Consider the following 23,431-nt stretch of genomic DNA (forward strand, 5'->3'; position numbering starts at 1 on the left):
CATTCGTTAATCCTAGCTATAGAAATGCTTCGGGGAAACAAAATTGCACCAGCGTCGAACGTTACGTCGATGCGCGTAAATTTGATGAAAAAATTATCCGCGTGAAAAGGTATATTTCTTGTGCGGAGATTTGCGACGATATTGTCTCCTGGCAACGTAGACTAGGGCACACGCAAAATTAATCCCGTGACTCCTGTCTGAGAGAGAGAGAGAGAGAAAGAGAAAGAGATGAAGAGTTCCCAAGATTCAAATCTGTTCTCCAACGCGTGTGTTAAATATACTGTAACACATATACAACAATGGATGTTAGCAAACTTCTAAATTTGTGAATCAAATGTACTTTGACCAGAAAGCTTTCCGTACTCGCGCAATCTGCATTGCAAACGGTTAAAGTTGTTTGCAGCGGAATCCCCATACATCTTACAGCACATTTCATTACCTCGCGTGTGCTTCGAAAAGATCATAAAATTACACGGAGTGGGATGGGGGTATATTCTCATATCTCACCAACTTCATCGTCCAAGTTACGCACTACCAAGCGTTGCATCCCTTAAAAGCCACTGAAACATCACCCCAGCCACGTATTTATCGCACAACACCGTAAAACACCGTGAAATCCATGCGGGTCTCGCGAGCGGAAAAGCGACGCGAAGGTGTCCAGAATCGTTCAAGCAGGATGATCACGAGGCGGAATCCCGGTATTACGTCGCGTCGTCGTCGTGATATTCGAAGGCGATGTTCGAAGCTTGTGCCGCCAGCACGACACCGGAGTGAGATCGACATCGAATCGACTCGGAGGGGTTGCAGGGGAGGGTGGCAGGGGTGACGGGCGGGCGGGTTTAAAACATCAGGCAGGATGGATTCGGCGGTCTCTCCTTCAGTTACGTACGTCCTGGCGTACGTCTGCTCCCCGGCCTAGCTTAGCACATTGCCAGCCTGCGTTCACCCACACATGAATATTCACGCTTACGCTTTACATATACTGAATATGCATCGCAGTCCTTCCTTCCCTCTTAGGTCATTTACAAGATGCAGATACGCCGGCCTAGCGCCAGAGGCACCGACCATTCTAATAGAATAACCCGCCCGCGTTCCGTGTTTCGCGGGAAAACTATACATCCCATATCTCTCCCCGTGTACCCCATGGCCACCCCCGTGCAGTCTCCAGTACGCGCGAGTTTTCCCGACCCTGGATTAATCGTCGGCTTTCGCTCGGCAAAGAGCGAACTCCGCGCCGAGTTGCTTACCATCGATTAAGTAATTATCGGGGAATACCATAGCTGCGAATAGATAGGAAATCGACGAACCAACATACGCTCGAGCAACATATTATCGCGGCATCCGTCTATTTTGTTCAGTTTTCAGACGGGTTCGATAATTCGGAGGGCGACTGATCGTCCACCCAACACACTCGTCAGGACTTTCAAGGTCCATTCAAGATCTTTGACTTACACATTATCTGAAGGAATACGGGATTACTGGCAGTCTTCCCCTCGCTGTTCGCCGCAAGGCAGGTATAGTCGCCGGCGGAGTATCGGGTCACGCGCTGCAGGACCAAGGAGTGATCGCTGAAGACCACACCTGCCGTGGAATTATTCTTCAGCTCTTTGCCCTGAAAACATCATGAGTCGGCGATGTACTTGGACGCACAGACACGACATGAGGAGTCCTCGAAGCGTAATGTTCGCGAGCTGCTCGCGCTGATCGTGAGACACGAAGAGATCGAATAGTGAGCTTAGCTTTGAAATGAAGTTTACACAACCGACCGAGGCGGGAGAAAGCAGGCGAGCGAAACAAAACGAAACGCGAGTGAAACACTTTTCCGCGGATTGTATCGTGATGGACACGCGAACTCGGTGTCCCCTACGCGACACTTACGTCTTTGAACCAGGCGAGTTTGTAGACCTTCGGGTTCGCCTTTACGATGCACTCAAAGTACACGTCGTCGCCCTCCTTGATGTACTTCGGATTCAGCGTCTCGCCCATCCTTAAACTCACCACCGGCTGGTACTGCACGTCAAGTCGCCACTTGTCCTCCAGCGCGCTGTCCGGTATGTCGGGATTTTCCGCGCGGCACGTCAAATATTTACCGTCGTCCTCTATGGTTGGCACGAAGCTGAGGATGCTCAGGCTCTGATTGTTCTCCAGCGAAAACTGTAAATTAAACGCGCGGCCGCGAGCCAGCGGCCGGATTAATTGAGTGGAATTCACAGAATTCACTGGACAATCACGCGCGCGCGAGCGACATTCGAGCACCGATTTTATAATCCGATTTTATAATCGAGCAGACTAATCGGCGCGGCGTTAACGCGCCTCGATCCTCCTCGTTCTTCCTCACGACATCTCATGCGTGCCTCATATGCACACGCTCCTCGGCGTGTAATATTAATTCAACATTGCCGGCGGAGGCTGTTAGGCCGGAGTGATGCCGAAATAAAAGACCGCCGGAGGGTTAACGGTTCTGCAAGATTTATGATGCTTAGGGCACTGGCGTCGGAAAATGGAGCAACCCGGCGCGGGCCGGAGCGGGTCACCGAAGCGCTGACGCTTCCTCTCTCCATCACTCGCGTCCGCCCTCCTGTCTCCCCCATCCACCCCTGCGAGCCACGCTTTCACGATGTCATTTTAATGATAGCGCCATCGGGCATGCATATCGGAAAAGCCGCGTATCCACATCAGTATCGCGAATACGATGAATGGAAGTAATGGTTCGTCAGGATGAATGTGACGTCGCGCTGTCCCCGCCCTCTTACGCACGTCCGCTCTCACCCCCTTGTTCCCGATCTCTCTCGCTCGTGTCCCTTTTTCTCCCGCGAGCTCCGCTGCGTTGCACTTTTGCAACGCGATCGAATTTTCCGATAACCCTCTCCTCCCACCCCGTCCCCTTTTGGATGGTCCGACACGCGAGGGCACCGATTCATCGCACGGCTAGATCACGGCGTGGAGTGACGTTATGGTCTCACTGCTCCCATTACGTCACAGCCGAATGTCATCGATGCGAATGTTTCGAGGCTGTATTCTCCAGGAGGGTGACGATTTCGCGCATTATTTCGCTAAAGATCGGATCGCGCGTGAAGTTCCGATGATACCTCGATTGTCTTTTTGCCTCGTGCTTTCCTTTTGCGAAAATGTGATGCAAAATGTGATACCACAAGAGCCATACCGGTGATCCTCTCGAGCGAAAGAGAAAGAGTGAAGGGAATTTGTAGAATTCAAAGTGAATGTGCAGAATTTAGACACGTTTTTCGTTGGTGAAATTCAGCGTTTTCAAATCGGAACGTATTGAAAGCGTCCGAAGGACAAATGCGTTTACTCAAGTAGCACCATGAAAATATTTGTAATATAATTGTTTGCGGAATAATCCCCCGATGCTGCATCGTGTACGCGATAATGGTCGTCACGCGAGTGCTTCAAACATTTTCGCTCGCGGATCATCATGAAATAACGGCTCAGTAAAAATGTATGGAATAAATATAAAACGCCGTCCCGTCCCGGTAGATTGAAAATGTTGAATAAAATGTTTACAAGCGAAGCACCGCTCTCGCGCAAGCGAAATTAGTAATTCGCGCCGTACAATGGAAACAGTTGCAACTTGAAATTCTCTCGCCGTACGCCCCGTAAAATCCACATATTTATTCCGGATCATACTTGAAATAAAACACGATCTCGACGAAACGTGAAAATCATCTAACAACGATATCATCAATTGTCCGATTTTCGTCTGTTACAAAAAAATTACAAAGATTTATCAGAGCGCCGTTCCATCTGCAGCAATAAATACGTTCGCTCTGCGAACACCGCGTCTATTCTTAATCATTAATCGCAGAGTGACGTATATATACGCTTAAAGCAGGCGCAAAACTTTGACAACTCGGCCGCGAAGGTGCACATTAAATTCACACGGGGTAACAAGACAACGACATGTCTCGCTGAATTTACAACACGATCGATCCGCGATGTATTCTTGCTTATACACCGTGAGGAGATAAACTCGCGGAGGGTGGCAGGGGGTGACTTTGCAAAGCAGCTATGACGAAGTTGCCTCCGGAAGTGAAGGAAACAGTTACATCCGCCGAGACATTTTAAAAATTTAACGTTCCCGGGCGTTGCACCGAGACATTTCGCGCTACGCGAGGGTGGTAGTGGACACCGGAAGCTTCTCTCTCCCCCTCTGTGTATACACGTCGAAAATACGAAAAGAAAGTTAAACCTCGAAAGTTTATCAAGCGAAGAGATGCAGCGGATCGTCCGCGAGAGAACTTCCGTGCTCTCTCCGTCATTAGTGTCGTGTGGAGCAAGGTGTCGGGGTACGGGGGTGAAGAAGGGTGTACAGTACACCGAGAGAAAAACGAAATAACACCGCGCGGTCTTCAACTCCTGGACGAATCGTAAAGTGCGGCCGAGTGTTGCGCGACTCGCCAATTTCGGGGCTTCACCGTCGAATCGCGCGCGCCTCGCCGTGAATTTTACACTCGCGTTACTTCGCAATTCGAGGACCCTGCGAAAAATTCCTTTCGTCGCGCCCTTGCAGGCAAGGACTCGCGAGTCCCTGAATAATAAAAACGCGCGAGTACCGTCTAGTTTTTTTCCTCGAGAGGACGCAAGAGTGTTTGCTCTACGTCGCATTCAAATATTCCTCGCGGAGCGAGCATTTTTTTGTACCGCCGTTTCAGCGTTATATACAGCACACTTACGGTCTGGGACATCTTCTTGATCGGCGTGCTTGCCTTCCACCACGTGATCACCGCTTCTGGCCGTGAACCGCTCGTACGGCACTCGACGTCGTAATTTTTGTCGGCCGAGACCCGCGTCTCCTTCGTCAGGATCTGAACCACCAGCGGCTTCACTGCAACAGCGAAGGCAAAACGCCTGTTTTCTGTAATCACGTACAAGTATTGTAAATTATGCGGGACACGCTATTCCTCGGTCCTATTTGCTCGGCGAGAGGCCAATTTAACGAACCGAAGAAGGGTTCGTTTCTCGAACAAGGGAGGCAAGGGATTTGCGTGTCCTCAAGTGTGCGCGCTTGCCGTTTGTAATAGCGTTTCGTTTCTCACTCGGCAAGATGGATCCTCGCACGGTCCTCGCGAGCGTGCTTCTAATTTCCATCCTTTCGTTCGCGTATCGTCATTTGAAAAGGCTGCACGTTGCGCGGATAAATAAAGTTTGTACCGTTAAGCATCGTCTATGTGCATAGCCGAGCTTCCGCGCGACGACGGACCTTAATTTAATCAACTTTATGCGGATCGTTACTGTTTCGAAGTTGTCCCCGAGCGAGCGGAATCGCGAGAACGCCGCCGCGTTGCTACTACAAAGGCGAGCCGAGCTGCGCTCCGTGCTCGGAAGAATCCAGGAATGAGATTAAACGGTCAGAATAATGACGGGAGCTTAATTGGAATTAATATAGCGCATTGCGTTTAAGAAAATTACGGAATATCAGCTACTTTCTTGTACGCGCTCGCCAAATTCAAGCGTATCGGCCATGCTCAGTTTCTGCATTCGCTATGGTTATTTAGGGATTCAAAATTGCAGAAAATAGCACTTCCTCCTGAGCTTTTATTAGCTCAACTCTCAAATTATGGCAGAAGTTCATCATCCTATCGTCTCTTTTTACACTTGTCAATTCTAGCGTTCTACATTTCACGTGCTGTGACCGAAAAAAAAAACAGACTAAACTCTCAGTTTGAGTACCATGATTACATTAATCTCATAAAGCGCGAAGCAGATCATAAGAAAAGAAACGAAAAAAAAAGAAATTGTTCAGCTTTGACGAACGAAATTGCTCGGAGCAGAATATCGGTCTCGCAGCTTTCAACACTTCAATCTTCAGCCTGACCTCGAGTATGTCACAAATGACGTGTCCACTAATGACGGACTGTCTCGGGAAAACAACAATACATTTACAAGATTAACCTGTCTAGCAAACGAGCATATTTTCGCGCGAGTTTACTCAAAAGCCTTTCTAATTCGTGAACGCGTTAACAACGTGCCGGCGCGCTCGGCATTAATTAATTCTTAATGCAAAGTTCTGCGTTTGACTTTTGCTAGAAGAACCGGACCTTCTAATCGGTCAATTCAATATTTCCGTATCGATCGGTCGCGATCAAGCACGAGTCACTCGTAATGTCACGTTGGGAGTGTCGCGCGGTCATCCTCGTAAATTCCGGGGCATGCTTATGCGCCGCCGCAGCTAGCCACTCGTACAACCCCTAATTGCCGTTAGTCGGTGGCCGCTTGTCCGAAATTGGTTCCTCCCTTCCTTCCGTTCCCGCTCCCTGTCCCACGCACGCACGTACCTAAGAACGACTCTCGATGGCTCTCGGTGGCCCGGTCATGTGTTTGCACTTGCAGAAACCCTCGTTCACTCGGGCGATCAATCTTGACGTCCACCTGTCCGATCATTAGAAATCTATTCGGTCTCTTGATACCGCAAACGGCAATGCGATCTATCGCGAAAGCCGAAAGCCTACTGGCGCACGCGACGCAAAATCGTCCAATGGACGTGCCCTTTGTCGGTGGAAGGTTCCTCTCTCTTTCTCTCTTCCTCTCTCCCTTGAGGGAGAGATTAGGTTTTAATGGAAGCACGCGTGGGCGCACTCAGTGATTTCGAGAATAGTCGAGTCTCGCGCAAGGCGAGGCGAGGCGAGGCGCCCTGAAATACGTATGAAGGTCCGGCACGAGCAGTATCGACAAATGGACGAGCGTGATGCGCATCGCGTGTACGCCGATCGTGATCGCGCGATCCTCACGGCTCCGTCCCGCGGGACGGGGATGGCAAGGATTGTGTCCATTTTCGACGTTCAATTAAAAGAGGCGCACGCGAAGCCCCGGCGTGCCGTACGCCAAGCGTGCGCGGCGTTATTGGCCGCGAGAGAGAGAGACCTGCGACGTTTGATCGCCGGGCGCGATATCCGCGGAATCGAGCGGAATCAAGGACTCGTATCAAGTCGCGGCGCGTACGGCTCGTCATCCGTAATTCAGCGATCGTCGACAGCTTTGACAAATTGTCGGCCACTCTGTTAGCCGCGTTAGACATCGCACTTATACCGACGCACGCTTGGCTCTCGCGTTTTCGACGCGAAACGCCTCGTGATTTTCCACTCGAGGACTCGCAGTGGGAAAGATGTGTTTGATAAAAGACGCGGGCGGCATTATACGTCCGACGTATGTATGTACAGTATGATACATTGTCTCGCATGTTCGATTCATGCACGGCGTATCGATTGGTCTCAGCAAGCCAATCAAGCCCGCAACATCAGCGTAATGCACGCGCGTCTCTTTTTCTTCGAGCACGTCGTTTTATCGCGCAGCGTAATGCGTGTCCATCAGGTTTTACTCGCGTATTATCGGCGCGCCGTCGTAGCCACGGTGCCATTTGTGCGCTGGCATACGAAGCTACGGAGCCGCTCGTGAATTAACGCTCGCTGCGGGTCGGAGCCTTAATGGTTTCACGCGTGTTTACCGTGGCGTTATCGTTTGTTCGAATAATTTCCCCACGTCCTCTCTCTCTCTCTCTCTCTCTTTCTCTCCCACGCTCTCTCGCTCGTTTGCTAGCTCCGACTGGTGCACTTATCAAACCCGACGCTCTTCGCACCTCCCCATTTATTTCCAGCCGGTTGAACGGCCACCTGCTCCATCGAAAAGCGCCGCCGACGACGACCAAAATCAATGCTCGGAGAGGCCGTCGACTAAAGGCACATGGCCTCTTGGCGAGGAGAAATCTCCCCGGCCTTATCGCCATCGGGAGGAACGACGTCGAGATAGCCGGCTGATGAATGACGATGATGTTCCGCGAGCTCCTGCGGCCCCCTCGCGCGCACGAGGGACGGGATTATTAATTATTATCAAGTGAACAGTCCCGCGTGACCAGTGCACGCCAATCAACGAGAGAAATGCGAGAGTGTGTGTGCGCGTGCACGCGCGCAACGTAAGCGTGTGTAAGCCGACCGGATGTAAATTAGTACGATTGCAACCGGCAATCTATAGCGAGTGAGCGAGCGAGTGCTGATTCCAGGACTGGTGGCGGGCTTTGATTCTCGACATGCGGCATGAATCGCCGCGCGGAAACACGAGCCGTTTGTTTCGCCCTGGCAAAAAAATTTATGAACAGAGCGCATTTGCACGGGCTCTCGGGAGCGCCATTGCCAGACCGGCTCCAGAAAGCTTTCGTCACGCCACTCGCGACATGCCTCTCGTGTGCCTGCTTGCCTCGCTTCTCACATCCTCCGTCGATCGAATCGTGCACCGTGCAACGCGATACGCTGCAATGTAATATAAAAAAAAAGAAAAGAAAAACAAGATACAAAGAATTTACGAGAGCCGATTCTTTCTAATTCAGCCGCCGCCTTACATGGCGAAACTTTAATTTGCACGTTTATTGAATAAAAGAGAAATCTCGATTGCAAGTGTTACCTGCAAATCCCCCGCGTAGTACAAATTATTAGCAGGTAGGACTAGTTTGATTCCATAAAAATCATTACAAAATGAAGTTTACTACATTGCAACGCAGCATTTGTAAAAAGCCAATTGCGCGCGCGATAGACAGGCATCTCTTTAACGCGTAAAGACACTCCGACGTGCATAATGGCGCGTTTGGAGTGATCGGGCGGATCAATCGGCCAGGAATTAGCCCATCTCACGGCTCGAGATGCTTTTACGCGTGTTTGCATTAACATTACCGGGGCGTGGGTGCGAGTGCTTTCTTCCCACTTTCATAGCGTTCTTCGGCGCTCGCTGTCTGCAGCGAGCGGCGCTACTGGGTCATTTCGAGTCGAACCCTCTTCAGCCACCACTTACGCGATATCTCGGCGCACTGAAGGCACCTTCCTACCTCACAGACACACCACAGACCCTCACACACGTATACACATAGCACACACGCATCTCCACCTACGCGCGTTCTCCAGATCAAGGCAGCGATCACGCACACGCGTGCACGCGGGCGTGCGGGCGTCTATCGACCGACATCCAGCAACACGCCTCGAACACGGGTTGTCGCACGCCAAGCGGCCGCGTTCGCACTCGCGCGAGCGGAGAAACACGGAATCGAAGCTGTGCCGGGGCCCGAGCCAAGAGAGGCACGCGATCCACTGATCCGTCTTGCGAGAGGCGTTACCGTTATCTCCATCGACCAATCTCGGCCGGACGACTAATAGGTTCAGCACGTGAATACCTTGGCCCTTGGCTAGGACCACGTGAAAAGGCCTCCGGTGCATGTCCTCCTCCTCCTCCTCCTCCTCTGCTACCCCCTTTCCCTCCTCCAACTCCCCGTGTCGACCTATGTACGTCGTCTGTAGTGTGACCGCCGGAGCAGCGATTCGCGCACGAGACCTGGCGAGCCTAAAACTACGCCAGTCGCACACGAAGCAGAAAGGAACAGCGATCCAAATTGGGCGATCTCTGTTACCTTATGCAATATCGATTCTTGACGATGGATGGACTGTCGGACACGCTGTCGCGCACTTTCAATGCAGGAGTGTGAAGCCTGGAGATTTCTAAACGAGGGTTGTCAGAGTGAACGATAACGTGGACGTTTAACCGACTGACTCGCGAGAGAGAGAAAGAGAGGAAAAGAGAGCACGTTGCATTGTAGATACGAGTAAACACTCGTCCGGCGAGAGGGTGATAGCACCCTTAGATAGGAAAATACGTGGAAGGCGGTTAAACGTTTTTCCTTCCGTAGAGTGTGCGTCGATGTGCACGACGGTAGTTTCGCGTTTACTTGAACGCGCAAATGGAGAACTCTCGTAGCTCGTTATGCGCGCGATAATTACGTACTTATATTAATGGTTACACGGAAGTAGGTATACCTGCCGCTTCACGTCCACCGGGCACGTTTAACGTTTAACGACTCGGTTGTACATGACGAAATATGAGCGATCGTAAACAATAATTTGCCGCGTCGCGCTAAGCGTCGGACGTAAAAATACAATTGCGTAGCAACAATGGTGGTGACAATTCGCGAACGATATATAAACACACTGCAGCTTCACGAGGATTCACATCGATTCGAGCTGATCGACGAGAATGCTTCGTCCCTTCGATTTCCATCTTTTTTTCGGCCGTATCTCATTCGACAATAAAACGATACGCGCTCGGATCTTTCAACAAAAGTTGATTTTGTCAAAAGTCCACCTGTTGAATAGCTACAGGGACCAAAAACTGCTAGCGGTGCTGGCTGTTATCCGCCAGCTTTTTCTCGCATCGTGTCGCGTCTCGTCGAATCGACTTTTAACGTGGTCGACAAGAGCGCGTACGAAAAACCGAAACAACGCTTCGTCGTTTTGTCGCACAAATTGTCACGGGAGTAATGAACAGTAAGCAGACGAGAAGAGACTTACGCTTGACGTCGAGGATGAGCAGTCTGGTCTGCGGCGGAACCAGGTTCGTGTTGCCCGCCTGACAGATCAGCCTCGCCTTGAGATGCTGCCGGCCAATTTTCGGGTACGCCAAGTGGTTCACCGTTAACCCGGTCTCGGCGTTGTAGTGATAGGACTCGTCTATCACGGTGTTGTCGAGATACCACGTCAGCTTCGGTGGCGGCCTGCCACCCCGTACCTCGCAAATCAGGTTCACGTCGCTACCCTCGTTGTACCGCTCCTCGATGCTCCAAAGGTTCCTCGTCGCGCCGTCCAATATCATCGGCTTCGACGGAGGCACTGCGCGAACAGGACGTTAATCGATCGATCGCTTTGTCAGAACGAGCGACGCGAGTCAGCGCGGGGGAGTCAGCGCCCACCGCGTGCGGTTTGCGCGGATCGAATCTGCGGCGAACTTTGCCGTTGCAGCGGAATTAACTGTTATAATGGCCCCTTCGCGCGCCCCCTCCCTCAACCCCCCTAAAACAGCTCATAGTTACGATGTACGGTGTATTACGCGCGGTGGTAGCGCGCAGTTTGCTCCGCAAACCCAGCTCGCGAGATTAATTTATGCGCTCGGCAGCGCGCCGCGAGTTCATGAGTCAACGCGCGTATCGAGAGCGAGAAGTCGAACTTGTACGCGAGCGAGCGAGTCCGGACGGGTTTGTATTTAGCGTTGAATTAACGGGCGTGCCGTAAAAGGCATCTCGCCTGGGATCTCGTCCTGGCGCGAGCGAGATACTCCCCATAGGGAGGGGTTGATCACACGCCGCTCTCCCTCGCTCTCGATACTCGACGCGATCGCCCATTATCGCGGTCGATCAAAAGGGCCGACTTTAATTGTCGCGTGATCACCGGTTGATTGAGTTTACCGGGCGAGGGCTTGGTGTACCATCGGGGGTTGCCCACCTATAACGGTTAAGTTCATCCTTTGTTTCCGCGTCGGCGAGTTCCTGAAGTCCACCCTGCACCGATAGATCCCCTCGTCCGTGCTCTCCAGCCGATCGATGGTGAGGTGAGCTGGATTCGTCGCCGTGACGAAAAAAGCTCTTGGTCCCAATGCCGAGGGCGACGACCAGAGACGGGCGTTGTTGAATTGCCGGCGACCACGTACGTCGAAGCTGCAACAATCGATTCACACGGTTCTCCTGTAATCGGTCCACCGGTAACGATCGCGCGATTCCGCGCGACATTCCGCGCGATTGTCATGGAGATTAATATAGGTATATGTATATGCGAGTATTATGAGCGCACAATTAACGTGTGCTACATTATTAATCACGGACGTTTCATATAATATGGAATTTTAGCGTTCGTAATGTTACCCGTTAACAGGTACGAAACACTAGAAACGTGTCCAGGTAGAAATATGCTCCCTGTAATAAGAGTAAATTTATCGCAGCTAATTACCACTTTGCTCGTTATTCATACACCAAAAACTGTGCCAATTTAACTACATAATTTATGATGTAATTGCAGCGCGTCGATTGGGGATAGCATGCTGACGTCGTTATTAAATGCTTGTCGTGATTGAATTAATTACGGGCAGCATAAATGACGTACATCCCCGGGAGCTAGCGATCGGGTGATACCCGTTTCAGGGCTTCTCCCAATCGGTCACAATATCAACTATCTAATCGACGAATTGGAAACAATGCAGTCTTTCCAGGGTTCTAATCTCATTTTACCTGTTAAGTTATTAATCATCGCAGATACTATTTTCTTATTCCATTACCAACCAATTTTGGAAACGAATGTTAATTCAGACTCGTAAGATGATTAAGAAATATCTAGCGTCCACAAAACGTCAAATTTACCCTTAGCTGTGCAAATTATAGCGCTCATGATTGCAAAACGGCGGGAAGTGTTGTGAAAAATCACTCGGCGAGTTACGAGGGCTGGTAATCGAACGGACGTGACGTCATCCCCGCCGCACGATTGCATGTTAAGCGTCCGCAGCGAGCGGGAACAGGAACAAAGGGTGACGGATTAGTGGAACGGAGGGTTGGAGGCGCGCATACAAGAGCGTGGTCGCGCGCGGTAGAAAGAAGGGAGATAACCCGCGAAGGGTGGCACAGCGCGCGGGCCCTCCGCGGCTCCTCGCGGGCGACTAAAAGTTAAATTGCGTTCCGCGGCTGTACGGGAGTTCGGATTTTCGCTCGTGACTGAGTATTCCCAAAGCTATCCCGACCGCCCGCTCGCATTGACGTTGAAATACGATTTAATTCTTCCACTTCGCACTTGTAGCAGCAGCAAACGAGGCGGCCGCTTCCGTGACGCTACCCGTCCGCTTCGTCGCCGTCCTCGTCGTCGCAGATAGGTCGCGCAGGATAGAGCAAACCCTTCCGAGTAGAAGCGGTTGAAGTACACGTATCCGATCCTCGTCGCCTGTCGCGAGAACGAGCCGCGGATATAACACGTTCGACCGACTTTCCTCGCGCGCGATAACCCTGAAAAGCGATTTTCCCATATCGGTCTTCCGGCGTTCAACCTCCCGGCTTCGTTCAACCCTCCTGGTTTCGTACGTCGACGGCGCCGCGGAGCGACTCCCGAGATCGATCACCCCGCGTACCCACCCCAACACCCGGCTCGTCGATCACCGCCCGGGAGCGGCCGATTCGTCGAGAGTTTCCGAAAAGGCATCGCCTACAGGCGTTTCTTCGTTATCTTGGGAGATTGCAGCGTAGATGAACGCGCGCCCGTCTTTGCAGTCAGCGCGAGCGATTTGCGAGCGCGCGCCGCATTGAGACCGCTTGGGACCGATGTGCAGTAAACGGATATATCGTCTCGGTTTAATGTTCGATAAACGTGTTGCGCAGCGAGCGAACGATCGTGACGTTACCGTCACGCGCGTTGTCCGGGAGAAATAATAAAAACTTGGATGATTTATCGCGGGAACGATGATATTGGGCAACGCTCGCGGGATTTCCGCGGGCAAACGCGTCTTTCACTGCAGCTTTCTATTTAGCCACTAATTTCCAGCACTCGACGAGCGCAGTGCTGAGGTACCGATCGCTTTAGAGTCTCACGCGAGAAAAGGAATTTGCCGGGTTTAAGTGTCTTGAAACTTTCCTTAGAAAGAGAGAGGGAGAGAGAGAGAGAAAGAACATAGCGTGGAATTGAATAGATTCGATTTTGCAAAGTGTTATCTATTAAGGTAAAATGCGAACCTCGAGAGATTGTAAATATTACCGAGCGTTTCATTCGATCGGCACACTGAGTGCCGACTCAATATTAAAACTCGAAACCTGAGAAACTCTAATGCGATCGCGCGAGTCTGTGTCATGAAGAATGCAGGCGCGATCACTTAATTCACTGCCTAGGTAAAATGAAAAATTCAGCCAGACCGTACGAAACAAGTATATCCACGGCGTAAGAAATTTAAATTATCCTCCAGAATCGCGAGAGTTCCATCGAGATTATGAGATGAACTGCAGTTAATATTAAGAGACATGGAACAAGTTCTCTCGGTTTTCTCTCTTGGTACTCTCTTGGTGCCTCTTGAATCAGCGAGCGAGTCTGAGCGGGATCTTGATGAGGCGACGCGTACGTCACACACGAGTGTCACCCCTTATCATGCGGAAGCGAGCAAATTCTATGCGCCCGCGCGATCATCGTGGCGCGTATAGCCGCGCAGTTTCCTCTCCTTAACTGTCTGCCGTATGTACGATAAGCGCGAGCGCGATGTCACGCAATAAATATTTTATGCAATGGGGTGGGTTGGCTCAAAAGGGGAAAACGCTTTAGTACGTGCGGCCGCCTTTAAATTTAAAGTTCCTCGTCGCGTGGTGAGGATTAAACTGACTTTACAACAAGCGACCGACCTCTCCTGCCTGCCCCCCCGTCGCGTCGAGTGCCAGCTCGGCACCCTCCTTCGTCCTCACGATGCATCGCCACCCCTTCTCCTCCGCACATATCTTACACCTTATTACATTTCTTAAATATTACCCGTCGGATACCAACGTCGGCGATCCCTCACCCCTCCTCGACGACGACTCGGCGATGCGCCCGGCCACCCCATTCTATATGCAAAATTTCACGGGTTACGGCGAAGGCGAAAGAGCGACGAGGGGGTTGGTGGAGCGAACGAGCCCCACCGTCGAAAATAACGCGAGGAATTTTCAGAGTTGAGCACGCGCCGGCTCGTTCCTTTTTGATTTTTCTGGGAACGCGCGTGCTCTATAGACGATACATGGATAACTTTCGCGTTCCGGCGACTTCTTTTTTCGTGACGTGCCTGCCTCCGGTATACACATTGCGGATATTTATGACGCGGACGGAAGGCATCCGCGAACGTTTGCGCGCAAAGGAAATGCATGTTTTGCGAGTACGAGCAAACATGGGGCTTGAGAGGCTTTGAAATTGTGATGCTTTCCAAGACAGCGATTTTTCAGCTGGCGTTTACGTTACGCGAATATTCCTGGAGTCTTACCTGTAAATCGGCTCGCCCCCGCCCTCCTTGTACCAAAGCACCATGCTGACCTCGTCGTTGTCGTCGGAGCGAATGTCGCAGGGGAGTTCCACCTTGTTCCCGACTACACCGTCGATGGCGACGATCGGTACTGCAACAGAAGAGACACAGACATTGTAAAAAAACAATTTTCACCTGTTCCAAAAGTACTTGATAAAGTGCTCCGTATTCTAGTTCAGCCCAATTTCACCCCCTGCCGGTTGTCGTAAATAAAAAATGTTTAACGTCACAATCAACATAATAATCACGCGCTTCCATCGAGCGCCACGTTCAGCCTATTTTGCAACGTCATAAATTCCAAGATCCCCATTCCACTTTGCACCTGCACGAAACGCCAACCGCAGAAAGCCGCTACAACGGTTGACAGGCAAGAAGACGCGAGATTAGCTCTCGTTACACGCGAATTTAGTGACGACGAGCGCAGCTGAAGAAGCTCATGAGGTCTGTGGAAAAACGAGCTTACACTCATCGTTTCACCCTCCCCCCATAAGATTGACAGCGGTTAACGGTATTTTGATGCCGGTGCGATCTTGCGCACCCAATTAGATTAGACATGTAGACATGTAGACATAGACATGTAGACGGAGTTATCGCGTTTTAATGAGCTCTCTCGCCGCTCCGACATCGATTGCCTTGCGACGTGACACGCGCGTTTCCCGACATCTTGTCCCGGGATTTCCCGATCACCCGAGCGGACGCCGGAAACACCGTGCTCTCTCATGGGAGCGATCGCTCCCGGGATCCCATCGATCACCATGCCGCGCGCGAGTATTTCGTCGCTCGGCTCCGATCGCAGCAGCGGGCTCGTCCAATTTCGAAGTACACCGGGTTTCCGTCCCGGGCGCTACAAAGCGCTCTGAATGCTTCTTCGGAGAGCGGGAAGAAAATCGGGGCACCAGAGGGGCCGAGAAAAGAGGAACACGCTTGAAAGGCACGCACGATCGACACGCACATCATGTCCCCGCGAAATCGTCGAAATCGGCCAAGATATTGGCGCGAACGTGCGAAGTGTTTGCCCGAGGGTTCGTCCAAGTGGCCTGACCGGCGCGCTGAACGCTCGGAATCTGAAATTAGAGTGTCGTCGCGCCGACGTCACTCGCAGGGTGACTCACGGGGTGGCTCTCGATATGAGGGACGCGATAAGCAAACGCAGCGGCTGAGCGTGGTGCTGCTGGTTCTCGAAAGGCATGAAAGCACTCTCAGTCTTGCGTATTGATGTATTTGACGCATGTATTGCTGTCTGGCAACGAGATCTTGAGCTGCCTGCTGGCTGCAATCTCTAATCGACTCTCAGTAAATTACAAACGCCGAGCGTGTGTAATTCACGGCTCGAGATGCCTTGATTTTTTCCCCATAACGTTTCTCCATCTGTTCCGCATTGGTACGGCGTGAGGGAATTTTATTGACCGAGTGCCTTCCCGCTCATCGATCGACCGGTTGTCGATTTGCCGTAGTTTCGCGATGCTGGGCGAAGGCGCGCGTTTAACGGCGCGACGCGACAGTTATAAATCGCACGCGATTACGTCTCGCCCGTGTTACGGGGATTGACGTTCGTCGCATACAACGCCGCGGCAAATAGGTCACATTCTTCCGATCTCATTTAATCTCCCGGGAGAAGTCTCGACAAGAGAGACAGCGAGAGAGCGAGCGGAAGAGAGAGGAAGCCGCACGCGGAAGGAAACTCGAAGAAACTCTCGCACAAACTCGCGCAGCATCTGCGAGCGCGCGAGTGACAAGCACCGTTCGCGAAACAATTTCATTTATCACAAGAAAAATAGCGGTTTAACTCCGCGAGCGGGCGTATCATACATTTACCACGCGATGGTTTCGGGATGGGGGATGAGAGAGCGGATGAACGGCGGAGGGTGAACATAGCGGTGGAAAATGGAAGATACCAGGAAGGGTGCAGGTGGAGGGTGGTCGTTCCTTCTTTGTCGTCGCAGCCAACGCCGACAACGACGACGAACACGAGTGTATTAGCGTGGATGGCATCCCCGACGCTAACCCGTCACACTCTCGGGTTGTACAGTTTATTGCGCATCCACCCACCCTCTCGCTCTCCCTCTCTCTCTCTCTCTTTCCACCAGAGCACTTAGAGAAAATACAGTCTCGAGGCCGACGCTGACACCGAGACGATATTGTCAGGGTGTGCCGAAGCACTTGGGGCTGCGCTTCTCGCGACGGAATTAAACGGCGCGGAGCACCGAATAACTCGGTACGCGTACAGCGCCCGTTGACGCGAAAAATTTGCATCCCCGACGAGGCGGCCACCACCGATGCGCCGTCACGAGCACTACCCCTCGGCCGTCGAGAAAATTATTACCGGCTAATTGGTAGACCCGGCGGAAATTGCCCGGGGGATGAGGGTGGCTCGCAACCGCGTTAAAGTTCGCAACGGTGTCACTCGCACTGCTGGCATTCGCGCGATCACCCCGTAAAGATAATTCCGGACGCTTTCTCGGTACGTCGATCGATATGGGACGCGGGGCGGACTTCCGCGAAGTCGCCAGCCGATCTATCGGCTCGCATGCGATCGCGTTCTATTTTTCTTGTTACGAGTAAAAGTTACACAGAGTGCCTGTGACTTCTCTCTAGTGTCTGTAGATATTTATAATAATGTCTTGGACGTCGTAACGCTCACTCTTGACGCGTTCCACGCGGCCGCTCGCTCGCCGAGCGGATACGCGAGGCGTGGTACGCGCGGTCCAGATGATCTCCAAACGCCCACGTCGTTCCCGGTACGCGGATTGATGCGTGGAGGCCTTCGTAAATAATCGTTCTACGTGGAAAACGAATCCATCAACGGTCACTCTGCCTTTAACTAGACGATTGCGGGCAACATCAAACGTATATACGAGCCGTACCCGCCCCAGGTCTCTTTCCTCTTTTCCCGACCAGGGGAAGCCATAAATAAGTAATCTTCCGGTTTCCACGAATGTGTGCGGAGGAAGGGAGGAAGGGAGGGCCCTGAATCTCGAAGATGTGATCGCCTCGGGTGAAGGCGCGCGCGCGGGGATGCCGCGTTTATTTTCCTTTTTATTGGCGACGTAAATTTAACGGATTTTATTTTTTTTCCCGTTTCTCTCCGCCTCGCCCTCGCCATCGGGAAATGAAATACAGCGTTATTTCAACGGCGGAGCGTACGCAGCTATTTTTTTCCTCAGCTGATAGCCGCCGATACGTTATGGAACGATGAGAGATCCTGAAAAGCCGTATATATTCGCACACCTGCACTGAACGTGGGAAACGTGCCAGCGCCACGGTACGCGATACAAATATAATATTATCGGATGCACAGTGAAAATAAATCCCGCGACACGCAGATCCGCCGCTTACTATAGAACAATAATCGCAACGCAAAGTAGAATCTAATGATTGATGATACTATTTATTAGACAAAAAGATTTCCAATTGGATCTGCCACTAAAAGATTTGTTGGTTATTGGAAAGATCAGTTTTATTAATTTATCAGTACGCCGGACAATGAAAACTTGTCTCTGTATAAAACCCAGAGACTCGTAACGAAACCATTCACGATTTTAAGACGACTACGATTTATCCGATCAAGCGAGCAAGCATTCGAAGCTCGGCCGAGTGATCGAGCGTGTTATTTGCTTTCCTTTCCCATTTTTTGTACTATTAGCGGGACGATAATAAAAGTGGGACATTAGCGTATGGCTCTCCGGACTGTCCGGAAGATTATTGCGGAAAAATAAGAATGACGCCTGGGGCGACTCGCTCGAGCGGGACGGGATAATCCTTCAAATGGTCCCAACATTAGCTCCCTATGACGTAAACGCCGTTCGTCTACTTACAATATAATGGATGATCGGCGAGGAGAGCCCGACGGAAATGACGCGCACGGTCTAGTCAAAGGCGAGCTGTGGTTTGTCAAAACGATGGTACAGTTTCTTTTGGCTCCTCGAGACGAGAGCGCACGGTTATAATTTACATAAGCACCAACGGCGAGCGAGCGGGCCTCGATGCGAGTTTGATTGTACATTAAACATCCTTGCGTTATTAACAACAACGGACGGCTCCTCACGATCTATAGGTGCGCTCTCGGTATCCGAGAGCAAGGCGACGCGGACGATGTCGAAAGGGCCCTCCGGGAGGACCGTGTGGGCCATCCGACATGCGTAGAAAATACATTTCAGACGGCTGATGAGGCGTAGACGAGTCCGAGTCTCATTTGTCACGTTCGTAACTAGAATGTAAATGCCGGGGCACACCAATTTACCACGTCGGGACGCACCGCGATCGCCCATGTATCTGCGGTGACGAAGGCACTCTCCGGCTTGCGCTTAATTATGTTCTCGATAATAGGATCACGGAGCAGCGAGGTGCTTCGACCGGCACAAGGCTTATCGAGAGAAATGCGGATATAAAGAACGTTACCACAATGGTAAAAGATGCTCCGATTCGCGAGGTTCGCGAACATTGCAATTGTCCGGAACAACGGGGTATTCGGCGTTGCGAAATTATTTCTGATTTCACATAGACTGCGGCACAGCCGCGATCAGATTACCGCGCGAAGCTTCGATCTTTTAGGCGAATGAATTGTTGCAATTTTCGAATCAATTAATTTTGACGTTCCGATCAATTTATACGATTCCGCGATTTTACATTTCTGGAGGCTTTTATCGTCTCGCGAGCAGAGTGCATTATCGAGATATCGCGCGGAAAACATTGCGTGAGGAACATCAAAGCCGCCGCTTTACGGGACGATAAACGGCACGATGTAAAAACGCGTATGTAAACCGTTTGCTGTGCAGCGCGAGCGTTACGACTCGATGGACGAGACGGACGGATGCGCAAACAAAGAAGTTGCATTTTCCCGTTCACGCACCCACCCCTCGCCTGCCCCGCGGCCGATAGCAGATCGTCGTAAAAAAATTCATGGCACTAAAGGATGCCTTTACCTCCATCCCCGTGTATTTATGTGCGCCGAGCGTATTTGAAAAATCATCGTATTGTAGACCGTAGACCGCCGGACTCGCGTATTTGGACGCGGTAAGAAATCTTGAATTTCCCCGATGGGGTGGGACGCTTTAAACTCCTCTTTATGATGCTCTACAGTCGCATCACGATCCTTGCGTCTGTTTCCTCCGCGAGTAACAGCTTTCGCATAGAACTGAACAGTTCTATAGCGCGGCTTTACAGTTCTCGAGTTCTGCCGGAGACATTAATCTCTCTTATGAATTACGGGCGTATATATGCGCACACACATATATGTATATGTATTTGTTTTATATATATGTATATAAAATATAGAAAGAGAGATACATGTATACGTGCGCGAGATGCACGGACTTCGACAATTTGTATCGAAATCGTATCTGAAAGTTCTGCGTATCGTAAAAAAAAGGAAAACAGAAAAATAAAAGTGCGATAAAAATTAATCGTCACGTGTAAAAGCAAAGTAATTAACAGCTGACGCGTTTTGATTGCTTCCGCTAGTCGCGCTTATCGCAATCGTGAGAATTATCGTACATCGCGTCGTGTTACTTTGAATTATTTCTGGCTCTCCAGCTATACGTCCCAGCCCCTCCGGTAACCCTCGCAATAAACTAATCAGCATTGGTTTCGCGGGGTTTTTTTCAGTACACGTACGTTCGCGTTTTGCCATTCCGGTAATGCAACGTCGAAACGTCACGGGGAAGTCATAGGGACATCGCGACATTTCCTCCTCTTTTCTTTCTATTTTTCTTTTCCGCCGCAATCTGCGCAAACTGGAAAGGAAACGAGCCCCGATGACGAAACGCATGGAACACGGCGCCTTTTTCTCCCTTTACGGTGTTTCCGTGCTTCATTTCGTTCTTTACGACTGACAGCCCTTACACGACACAGCCAGGCGATATGATTTTATGGTCCTCTCGAGTAGCACTAAGTAGCGAAGAAAAAAAAGAAAGAAACACGAGGGAATAATCTCGATCGCGGGAGTAATGACTTGCATGTCGGCCGACCTGGTTCTGCTGCCTTAGCTCGACGATTACCGACGTCGTGCATTAAAGTCAAGTACTGGGCACACCATATCGCGCCGGCTCTTTGAAATATCGGATATCGGTACCGAAATATTTTTCATGCAGGTGTGACTACGCGGAATCCGTAATCGGACGATGATGCGCGTATATACGCGCGCGCGTGTGTGTATTATATATATGCAAGTGCATGCATGTACGTATGTGAGATACATAATTCTACAAGAGTCATGGCGTTGCTTTCTCTCCGACTCATCGGGAGCCGCACACCATAAGATTCCCGCCGCACTCGCGCGATAGAATGCGAGCGAGCGAGAATGCGGAGCGGAAACGCGCCCCATGCGACTCCGCGACGATAAGTAGCGCAAAAAGGAAGCTGCGGGATCCTGAAATAAATGGCAGGTCTCCGTGTACCTTGCGCACCTTGCGCTCCTGCTGTACTTTTAGCAAACACACACGGGATTGTAATTTACAGCCGCGCGATATCGTTGGCCGGCGCGGCCAGCTGCTCTCTTCCCCGGATCGGAAAAGAAAAAACTCGCCGGAGGAGGGAGAAATAAGCGGGCCGCGCGATCTCAATTATTGCGAGGCGCCAAAGCGACCCCGGACGAATATAATTTTCTGGGGCCCCAGCATCGGGACCCTCGTTCGTTTCCCACCTTGTGATTTGTAGATTACTGAATAACGTCGTCGTCGCATATACACGCGCGCACGCACCATCACGCGCGCGGATACGCCGAGTGGAGGAACGCGCGTGCACGCATTGCGTCTGTCCGAGCGGCACGTCGCACCTTCCTTCCCTCCTTCGGCCCTCCTGATGCGATTGATGCGGAGAAAAATAAATACAAATGGTGGTGGATGCAATTACCGCAGCCGTACCAAGCGTCCCGCAATTATTGGGGGTCTCGATGCTCGTTACGCGAGACGGGAGAGGCGAAATCACTTTGTTGGCCGATCGACTGCGGTGAGGGACGGCGGAATCGTGGGTAATAATTACCGATCGCAGCGAAGGAAGCGCCAAGAAACACACGAAAAACCGGACACCAAATACGAGAAAGCCTCGTGGTCAGCGATTCTGCGGCGCTCCTCCGCGCGGAGTGAGGAATTCCGCTCGGCGAGTCGCTGCATGAGGACTGCACGCGAGTTCTCTCGTTCGCGTCACGCGAATCTCTCTTACGTTTCATCGAATGCACTTGTCCGTACGTGAACGCAGATAATTGTATGAACACGACGCGATGCCAGCGGAACGTACGAAGCGTATTCAATTGCATGCGTACGTGCATCGGCGTAACGAGAGAGGAAGAGAAAATTCTCTCCCGCGCGTAAAACTATAAAAGCGGAGAGAAAAAACGCGCGAAGGGTGGATATTGCGATATAAATTACAACGTTTCATTTGCTCGGATGAAACGCGAGTTGCAGCGCGCGTCGCGGGCATTATCGCGATCCAAGATGTATTATGCAGCAGAACGATGGGGTTTCAAATTGGTTATTCGGGGGTGGGAGGAGGGTAGAGAACGAATGGAATTGACTGCGAGAAATAAAAGCGGCGATTCGCCCGGCGATACGACTGTAAGCCGAAACCACCGGGACTCACTCGTTTTTCCGAGCGGAGAAAATGAAAAGCCCGGCCGGGGAGATTCGTCGGTGCCACGGAGGGGGGCAGCGGTGGCAGGGTGGAAGCACGCAGCGGGCCACGGTTCTCTAGACGCCCATTTAAAATTACGGGAAAAAGCCGGGCCCTTCCTACACTGCGTCTCCCTTCCGCCCCAATCCCCTCGATGCTTTCCAATTTTCGCGCGGAGCCCAAGAACGTGCTAAACGACCGTGGTGCGGAGCTTCCATCCGGGGCCGGCTCCGGGCGCCCCCGAACTCCTCGTCCACCCCCCATAATCCTTTCTCTTGTTTCTATTTTTCCCAGTCACAGAGTATGTGCCGCGGAGCGTGAAAGCCGTGTGCGGAATAGCATTTGGTGTCTACCCTCGCAGGTTTTAACGGGCAGTCCCGTATGCCAGACGCGTGCCAAGTTCCCCTTTTCTCCCTCCGACCCCGCGCACGATTCCCGCACTCCCCACGTGCCCTTTCTCGTCTACCGGTACGTGTCTCTTCTGACTCTCGAGAGAGAACGAGCGAGCGAGTGCAAAAGAGAGAGAGATAGAAAGAGAAAGAGGAAAAATCCCGCGGAAACGGGCAACTTCTATTTTCGCCCCGCACCCCATCCGACCACCCCCGAAACCCCTAGCCGTGCCACACCACAGCTCTACTGCCACCCTCGCACGTCTTCGACGTGGTAGCGGAAGATATCTCGAGTATCTCCAGCGGTATCCGCCGCCACTCTCGAACTCGCCGTGTGCCATGTACACCCCCTCCTTCCCTTTTCTTTATTTTCCCTCTCGTCTGGCCGACGTCTGCCCGTCTTCTCCGCAACGTCATCGTCCAGGTTGTCATTGGTCTCACTCCCTGGTCTCTCGTGTTCGCGCTATCCCTGCGACGACATCACCGAGACATCGGACACCACGGGGTGTCCCGTTTGCGCCCTCCGAGCATTCCTCGAATTTTCGGGGAATGCGGTCGACGAGTCGAATACCGGCCGGATGTGATGCCGCTCACGTTATCGCACGTGG

At 51.6% G+C, this 23,431-nt stretch overlaps 1 protein-coding gene across 1 annotated transcript in view; it reads right to left on the minus strand.

Moving 5' to 3' along the window:
* The window catches only part of LOC105274944 (hemicentin-1), an 88,989-nt gene that overhangs the window by 17,287 nt on the left and 48,271 nt on the right, over positions 1-23,431 (minus strand). Inside the window, exons 2-7 of the mRNA XM_011331442.3 lie at positions 14,791-14,920; positions 11,268-11,479; positions 10,341-10,658; positions 4,695-4,846; positions 1,879-2,154; positions 1,453-1,612 (exon numbers count right to left, since the gene is read on the minus strand). Of these exons, the coding sequence (XP_011329744.2) occupies positions 1,453-1,612; positions 1,879-2,154; positions 4,695-4,846; positions 10,341-10,658; positions 11,268-11,479; positions 14,791-14,920 (1,248 nt within the window). The remainder of the gene's footprint in view (positions 1-1,452; positions 1,613-1,878; positions 2,155-4,694; positions 4,847-10,340; positions 10,659-11,267; positions 11,480-14,790; positions 14,921-23,431) is intronic.

The sequence above is a fragment of the Ooceraea biroi genome, chromosome 1, assembly GCF_003672135.1.
Source record: "Ooceraea biroi isolate clonal line C1 chromosome 1, Obir_v5.4, whole genome shotgun sequence".
In the NCBI taxonomy this organism is placed as follows: Eukaryota; Metazoa; Arthropoda; class Insecta; order Hymenoptera; family Formicidae; genus Ooceraea; species Ooceraea biroi.